We start from the raw sequence: 9186 nt of genomic DNA, 5'->3' as shown, positions 1-9186 counted from the left end.
CAAGGCCGCACAGCTGCCGCCCCCCCGCCCCCCCCTTTCTCTGCCTCTCAGCGCTGCACTGTGCCGCTTCCCACAGTTCCACTTGCCCCCCTCCTCTGTCCTGTCTGTCTCCCCTCCTCGGACTCGGTAAGGTCGGACCAAGTGCAGTAGGTAGGTGGCTTCTCTTTGTCACATGGAGCAAATCCACGACAGCCCAAGGGAAATAAAGAAAAAGACAAAAAAAAAAGACAAAAACCAACTTCAGCAGGTGCGAATGGTGCTGTGAGATGTTGAACTTGTTGCAGTCAGTGTTTTATTGGCTTCATCTGAGGATCATACTTTTTGTCTGCGGTGTGGCTGCTATCACACCAACTTACAGTAAATCTTGTTCGGGACCACAGACCCTCGTTTTTCTACCACGCTTGTGAACTGTAGTCCTCATTGCGCACTGTGATGGTAACTCACTTCAGTGCCAGAAACTCCGAAAGTCCATAGTGACTTTGTACGCATACTCTCATCTACTGTAGCCATACTGTGCAGTGTTGTGGTTGTTTGTAGCTTTCATTTTGTAGTAGCTATTTTCCATAATACTTGTAAGCATGAAGTGCTGAAGACCAGCATGCTCTTATCAGTTACAGTACATACAGAGGCTGTAAAAAAAGGTTTATAGTTATAATGTTCTCAGTAAGAAAAAACCTTAAAAAGTATCTTATCAGATATATGCATGATTATTGATGAGATGACAAAGATTACAATTGTACTACACTTTAAATTAAACTTATATCTTTTTCAAACTAAGATTGGAAAGAGTGAAGTTTTTTTTTAGTAATATTTTTGTTTTTTGTTGCAAAAGACACATTTCTTCCTAACCTGTTGTGAAAGAATAACTATTTGCATCCCTGCATCACTCCCACCCCTAATTTACTCCGTAACCTTCCGTGTCCTTTTGACACAAGCCGGCAAATCTAATGTCTCCTTGTGCTTTCAGACGATACTTACCTATCCTCCGAGGTTTTCCCGCTAAGTACATCTACGACCCGTGGAACGCTCCGGAGTCCGTGCAGGCTGCCGCCAAGTGCATAATCGGCGTCCATTACCCGAAGCCCATGGTGCACCACGCAGAGGCAAGCCGACTCAACATCGAGAGAATGAAGCAGATCTACCAGCAACTTAGCCGATACAGGGGACTAGGTAAGAAATCCAAAAACTAACGAGACTGAAAACATAAAAAAGGAGGGAGGCCATTCAATGCCAAAATAAAAATAGTTTCCTTCCTTTTAAAGATACCTTGTGGAGTTTGTTGTAAATAAAGATATGTTTTTCAGAGCAACAAACATGTTTGTAATCTGAGTAATAAAAATATATTTTCAAAATAAACTTCCTTCTAGGATTAAAAAACAAATGTATGTATATGTGTTTTTCAGGCCTGCTGGCATCAGTGCCGTCCACCAATGGGAATGGGAATGGAGGAATGATGGCCTACTCTCCTGGAGAGCAGCAGCCAGGGACCAACAACAACAACAACAACTCACATTGTACGTGTTTTTCACATTTTCTTGGTCACAGAAATGGTGTGGTACTCCGACCCATGTCTTCATCTGTGTTATTCTTTTTTCAGTGCCTGGAGTGTCGGGGAGCTCCGTTGCAGCGGGTAATGGCAGCGGGAGCATCTTACTCAACTTTGACAATGAAGAACAGACCAGGCCTAGCAGTGCTGGACAACAGCAGCAACGCCTGCAACCACTATCGCAACAACAACAACAGCAGCAACAGCAACAGCATGGTAGGAGTCACTGGTGTTTCCCTGTTTCTAGTAATTTACATTCTGTCCGTGTGTTGTGCATATGCTGATAATTGTACCCACTGGTTTGAAAGAGCAAACCCTTTCAACCACCACTATGGCATCATTGTTGGACATTTTTTTATTTAAAAAAAGTGCAAAGGCTATGTTTTGCATTTTGTGTAGACACCCCCCCCCCAGTAGTCTACACATTCACTGAATGCCTGTTGATTAATGTGCACTTTACCTGTTAAATAATCCAATAAATAAATAGTAGTAGTAGTAATACTTCACATGTGTTATAAAGTGGATGTACACTAAGTTCTCAAACTCACAGTGAGTATTGTGTTACTTTTTCAAAAAGCCTACAAGCATGAGATGTTCCATTATTATAATATGAGTTTATGATACTGGACTTTAGAGGTTTAAATTGTCTGTTTGATGTGTCAGCTGCAGGATACCACTCAGTGCCAGACACCAACCAGACCATCACCAGCAGCCGACTCTACCATGAGTTTGCTGTGCCTCAACACCCAGGTAGGAAACAGGAAGGAGCAGTTATCGCTGTTGTGCTACTAGATGCTCAAGTCTAGCATTTGATATAAATGATATACCCCCATTCTAACTTGTACTGCCTACATTTGTTATGTCGCTTTTAAAAGTTGTTGAAGAAATTGAAACACAAATTAGTTTTTGATGAACATTAAATAAGTATCATTTCTAGAATAAAATTTCAGATATATAAATCAAGGCCTGTCTCTAGTGTGGATGAATGCTGCTACAGGAGGGGGACTCTATTAATCCCCAATCCCCATTAGGAGTGACCTGCATCAGGTGGTTTTAAATAATGATAACGTTTTTCTTCCTGCCTGCTGGGACATTCAGGACTCCTCCTGCACACCAGAGGTATCACAGGAAAGAGGGAGCGCGAGTCGGAACGTGAGGGGTCGGGAGAGAAAGACCCGACGTCCTGCTCGGTGCACAAGATGCAGAGGCAGAGTGCAGAGGTCAGTTGGGATGGCTGATACTGAAAAGTCCAAATGTGGCCTCTTGCTTATGTATATTGTTATAGTAATTTAAAAAGAAACAATAGCTGAATTTCACGTCATTTTACTCTCTATCAACTTTAACTTTAAAAACCTGCAAGCTGAATATCTGCCAGCTTCTGAGCCTGTTTGTTCCTACTGAAGACATGAACCTTTAATAATGGCTCACAAATATATAGTTACATTTTAAAATGTCCACTGCACAGAGGAATAAGGCTTCATACCATAATTGTTAGCAGGGTCTGTTTGGCTTTGGTTCTGGTCTTTTCATGGAGTTTGTTGACAGTCAGAAAAAACAACTTTAAAGTCTTCCTGATACCAAATCTCAGTGCATTTTAGAACTTCAGTCTTTGCCTGGTGTCAAATTTAGTGCCTGTCAACTGCCATCATGCATCAAACTGTTAATATAGCATTTTTATTTAGAAATGTACACGCAGTTGCCAGTTAATTAGTTGCCCACTTTGCTAAAGTTAACAGTCCTGTAATAAATCCTCCCTTAAAGAAGGTTATATTGATGTTGAAAGAGGCTTTGATTCAAATGTATGGTCATTTTGGAGGCTGCACTTTGTGTTACTGTTGAACTGTATTGTATCTCACTGGCTCTCATTGACAGATGTTTCTATTATTTAGCCTAGACTTGGTTGTTAAATAATATAAACACCTATGAGTGTAATGCAGGGCAGTTCAACATCCCCACATACTGCAGCCTCCAAAATGATCAAAAAGGGTTAACAACACCATTAGCAAACACACTATACAGACCTAAGTATGGTCGCTGGAACATGCTAACGCACGAATCAGCGAATGGAATAAAATAACTGTTTTTCCAGCGGCGTATCCTGCCGCACCATGACACACCATGACGTGTGCTCATACATAGAAAACAGTTCCTCAGGCGTGGGTGTTTGGGTGTTTGGGTGTTTTGGCGCTGCCGCTGTTTTTGCCCCTTACGCTTCATGATGAATTATAAATGTGATTGTTGAGATAAGCAAGTTTTAAATCTGCACACAGCCTGAAAATCTATACACAGAATGTCAGTCACAATTAGATATGGCAACCAATGTTTATTGTTAATCCTGCATGCTACCTTTTGGTGGGGCAAACAACAAATGGAGCCTGTTTAGGTGTATAATGTGTGTCTGCTCCCACTGCAATGTCAATATTTTTGTGTTATCGCACAGTGTGTTGGAAGCAAGGAGAGTCTTCTATGTAAATGTCTGCCTGTCATGGCATTGCCGTATTCACAATAAAAAATACAAAACAGACGGCGCTATGCAAAACAATTGCTCAAGTAAGCAATGGAAACTATGAAAGGAAGAGTGCAGGAAAAGAACAGTCACACCTCTCTGAATGCCTCTCCTAAAGTCACTTTCACTTCAGCAAAGAAAAAAAAAAAAAGCTTTTCTGCAAAATTAAAAAATGAGCTGTGCAAGGTTTGTGTCTTCTCTTTTATTACTCTTTTTTTTTGTCCTCCCTGCAGACTACCTAAAGCGAGCGCAGTTGAGACCAACTGAATCCACGTTGGAGTCACCATCTGGCCAGGGAAAAAGGGGAAATCCCAACGTCACCACCCAACACAAACAGTGACCATCTCCTCTTCAAACAGTGCATCTAAAACTGCTCTCTGTCTTTACAGTCACAGATTCCCCCAGGGTGCAAACACAAAGGTGAAAATGTGATTTTTGGCTCAATTTCTAAAAGGGCTTTTTACATCGAGTCCTCTTGCAGTTGCGTACAGACAGGTGTGACGACCTCGGACAACTGTGCGAAAAAAACAAAACGCCTCAAACTTACAGCTCCACGAATCATTTGTAAAAAATAAAAATAAAAATAAAAAACTACATTGTTGTCTTAAAACTGCTGCCACCAGCCAGTATATACTGTATGAACAATGAAGCAGCTATAAGTGTGAGTAATGAAATATTTCCTTTTTTTAAAAAGCTGCAAATACAACCACGTTGTTGCGTACACTAGTGTAAAGCCTGGCTGATTATGTCTGGGGTTTACAGAGAATATTTTTTACTACAGCTTTGTAGTATGTTCATCCTAATGTGCTCCAACCATCACCACCGCACATGCCGACCAGTCACGTCTCGCTCTACTGTAGGAATATTTGTGTCACAAATACAATAGTCTTTACATTGGAAAAACACTATTTATATTAATATTTTTATGTTTATGCTATTTTGTGTTGCTGAAATGAAATGTCTGTAAATAAGGTAATTGGATTTTTAAGAAAAAAAAGTATTTCCCGGAAGATAAACAATCTATACCTTCAAAAATACTGATCTTTAAGCTGTAATTACTGTGTTATTAACCCTGATTTTACCAGGCGAAATGAGAGAAGCAGGTGCGTGTTCACAGTAATGTTTCAGGGACTTTGTTGAAAATGTTTAGAGTGATTTCTCAGCTTCTGTCTCACTAGCTTGCATGTAAAGGTTCTTCAGGCACTGGGGGTCCAGTTGGTGAGTGAGCACCTCCTTTTTAACACAATTTTCACAGTATTCACGGGAACACCTAGCACTGCCTGGTTAGCGTGTGTGATCACTTGATTTGTATCGGCAGCTAAAAACTGTGACTTGTGTTGTTTTACTGACCTTATTTATGACGTATAATATCAAACAGTCACACCGGTTTCTACTGTTGGTCTTGAAAAACATGTTTACAGTGTGTTGCTGTAGATTAGTTGGGAGACGTTAAACTGCTTTTAGAATGTGGCATTATGGGTAAAAGAGTTCTCATGTAGCTTTCTTTGTAGTTCTTTGCTGGAAGTGCCATGGCGTGACGTCTTTGATCTCATCAGAGGTAGACATGTAGCTGAACACAGGAAGTCAAACTTCTAGTAAACGTCAAGTAATTGTAGTGATTGTGTTGCTCTTTCTGTTTTGTTACTGTAGGTTTTTTTATTTGTTTGTTTGTTTGTTAAGGTTTTTCCATTTTTTGGAAAACCACTTCGAGCCTGAGCCTTTGCTACTTTAAAAAAATACAAATGAAGATTAGTATTTTTAGGATTCCCTTTAACATCAGTCAAACATGAGCAGGCTCTGTTCTGTATGCTTATAGAGAATTTTAGTTTCTTTTGTTCTTCACCCTTAGTTTCAAGCGTCCTCTTAGCATCGTTTCCCACGTTATTAATCATGTACAGATCGTCTCTGTGGTTTCACACTTTTGAAATTTTGTCAAAATAAAAGTGATTAAATATAAAATAGACTTGTGTTGTCGCTCAGCTCACAGCTGTTGACCATCAGAGCCTGGACGATCCCTTTACAGTGTTTCTGATTTACCCTTCAAAAGTCAGTCACATTTTCACCTCTCTGTTTCCCCCTGCAACTCTTAAAAACAGATCATGTCTGTAGAAGTTCAGAAACAAATGACTTTGGAGTATCTCTGAGGCATTCTGTCTTGTTGGAAGATTTTGAACTTTTTTGCTGTGCAACACGTTCAACAACCAAAAAAAACAAACCGTTGTGGTCAGTTTGGGAGAGGAAGCGGTTCAAGGTTAACTTCTGTCGATTACTACGAGGGCAAAGAACACAGACAGTTGGGTGCAAACTCCTCTCAAAAGGTGTCACATTTTTCTAAGATTTCTTATAAAAACCAAAAACTTGCTAAACAAAAAGGAAGGAAAAAACAAAACAAAGTTGAGTCGACACAATAAAAGACAGATGACAGCATCTGATCCAAGTGAGCCGAATTCTGTCAGAAAACAAACCAACATTCCTCAGAAACGAGTGTGCCCTCCTGACTACTAGGGTGCAAAGAGTTCAACGATATACTGTACATGTATGGCTACACGCGACATTTTGCGACCTGGACAAATTTGATTAGGGGAAAAAAAAAAGTGATAAAAACAAAATGGCCAATAAATAGCTAAATGACCACAATTCGATACATCGATTTATTGTAATCAAATGAGAAGGGTCCCAAAATGGCCGCTGTGAAGTTGAAATGGGAGGACTGTGTAACAGCATTGGAAAGATGAAGTTGGCGTCTTATTTAGGTTCCATCCACCCTCCTATCCACTATCAACTTTACTCCTGGTGAGAAAAATGCAGTCAAATTGAACCAGAGAATGTATGATTCCCCCCTGTAAAATACACCCCCACCCTGCGCACACACACACACACACACAACAACACCACACACACACAAACACACTTAACTCTTGCATACACTCATAAAGAATTTTCAATTAAATTAAAAACAACTCAATAAATTAAAAATCAACACTTCCTGTTGATGTTTGACAATAAAAGCTCTCTATGGAAGGTTGCCCGCTTACAATCTGGAGTAACCTATTGTAAGAATCAGGAATAAATGACTCTGATAATAAAGGCACTGTATATTTGAGAATGTGTGGTACATACATACAAACACATTTATCATGAATTATGTTTCAGCACAAATCTTTTACAAATGCTTAACTCCTGTATCACACAGAAATACAATCACAACACTGGCGAAAATCACTCAAATGCTGACCTGAGCACACATAATACATACCACACACACACACACAACCTTCTAATGGTTTAACAGGAGAGAACTGAAGTCTGCTTAAAGCCCCAATCTGCTGTCCGGCTGTGTTGAAGAGGTGTAAATTCACAGTTTTCTACGAATGACTTGACATGCCATTTCTATTTGGTTCACTCACCTCTTTTTATTAAATGCTAAAATTAAAGACAGCTTTCTGGAATGTGAAATCGCAGCACACAGAAAGGGACAAATTGAAAACTAGAAAATGAAATATAAATTTGGGCTCCCCAGTGACGGCTACACCACCGTCACGCTCACCAAAAGAAGGCATTTAGGCCTATCTTTAGCAGCCAGTTGGAGTATACATTCCCGATTTTAGGAAGACTGCAGATTGGGGCTGTAGATGTGACTCCTGTTTGCCCGGCGCTCTCCTGAGAAAATTCTGGTTTAAGTGGAGCCGTGATGACTCGTGTCTGTGTACAGTACTCAATATTTGTTCATCTGTGATCATACCGGCTTCGTCTTCAGGAGTAATTTAGAGGGTGGGGACCGGGGGAGCTGGGGGGTTGAAGGAGAGGGAGGGGGAGATAAAAGTATTGTAGTGTTTCTGTATTATAATTCTGTATGTTCTTAAGAGGTTCTCAACATTGTTAGGTTTTTGTAGCTTTTATCACTATGGAAAAACAAGTTTTTATTCCTCGCTTTTTTTGTTTTTCGTTTTGTTCTGTTCTCCCTTCTGTGACATGAAGGTGAAAACAGATGCCATCTATCATCTCTGTATTATGCTCTTTCTCTGTCTCTCCTTGTGTTGTGAAAGACTTTTTCTTGTGCTTGATCAAGTTCATGACAGGAAATAAAAAATTGTTACAACTCGACACCTTTCATTCTGCCCTCATGTTTGACATCAGTGCGATTTTTTGACAACGGACTGCCTGTGCACCCAACAGATATTGGATTATGGATGCCAGATCCGATTTGTAACACTTCACCCAATATTCGTTTTTGGGAAAAAAAAACACAGAACATGCCAGAAAGGAACTGCACTGTCTAGTCAAGTTTAGTTCAGCTGATATTTCTGAGCATTCCTGCCCTCTCTCTGCCCTCTCTCATAAGCTGTTCTTTTTGTCAATGTGGACTTAATGGTATTTTTTTAATGAGGTGTGGAAAAGTGGCCAGAAAAATATTTTTTTTTTAGCTCAGTGGTTCCCATCCTGGAGGTCAGGACCCAAAGCTTCACGCAAGGCCTTCTTTATTTTAAGGGATGTAAGAAAAATGTTAATGTACACATGTATCTCAACATTTCACCCATTTCAGTGAGGATTAAACTGTTTTTGAAGTTTTTGATTTAAACTTTATAAACCTGAACACAAGCAGTAAGAGCCTTCACTCTGACAAACAACCTCATCCTGTGTAGAAAAGTAGGAGAGGAAGACACTGAATGTGTCAAAAAAGAAGAATTTTAATAACACACCAAAGAAAGAAGGGGAGAAACTGGATGCAGAAGGGAAATTCAATTGCAATCCAGTCTAGTTGCCAATTCAAGGCTTAACCCACACGAAACATTAGCTTAACCACAAGATTTTTGTTTGTGAGTCAGCAGACTCACGCATGCAAAGCATGCTGCGGCTTGCACTGCTGACAGGTTAAATTTAGAGAGGAATGTACCTCATCAGATTATTTATTTACAGATTAGCCGTCTAGAAGAAGACGGTGAGTTCTGAAGATCTTTATCCAGGTGTGTCTGAGGGTATGTGCGTACACAATTAGAAGTGCGGGTGAAGTTGTGCATCTAGTTTATATCAGCGTGAGTAGCAGACAGAAGGGGAGGCAACCTGCAGGTTACATCATCAAAGTAGAACCAGACTAGACACATATTCAAATAAAGGACGGTTCCAAAGCACCAGT

At 40.1% G+C, this 9186-nt stretch overlaps 1 protein-coding gene across 1 annotated transcript in view; it reads left to right on the top strand.

The window, feature by feature from the left end:
* The window catches only part of cry3a (cryptochrome circadian regulator 3a), a 31039-nt gene extending 22883 nt beyond the window's left edge, over window positions 1-8156 (top strand). Inside the window, exons 10-15 of the mRNA XM_035656125.1 lie at window positions 968-1170; window positions 1404-1514; window positions 1598-1762; window positions 2210-2296; window positions 2645-2766; window positions 4286-8156. Of these exons, the coding sequence (XP_035512018.1) occupies window positions 968-1170; window positions 1404-1514; window positions 1598-1762; window positions 2210-2296; window positions 2645-2766; window positions 4286-4294 (697 nt within the window). The 3' untranslated portion in view covers window positions 4295-8156. The remainder of the gene's footprint in view (window positions 1-967; window positions 1171-1403; window positions 1515-1597; window positions 1763-2209; window positions 2297-2644; window positions 2767-4285) is intronic.
* The last annotated feature ends 1030 nt before the right edge of the window (window positions 8157-9186 follow it).

This window comes from Morone saxatilis, unplaced genomic scaffold (genome assembly GCF_004916995.1).
Source record: "Morone saxatilis isolate NCDOM2014 unplaced genomic scaffold, NCSU_SB_2.0 Contig15, whole genome shotgun sequence".
Taxonomy (NCBI): domain Eukaryota; kingdom Metazoa; phylum Chordata; class Actinopteri; family Moronidae; genus Morone; species Morone saxatilis.
This window is presented reverse-complemented; position numbering and strand designations above follow the sequence as displayed.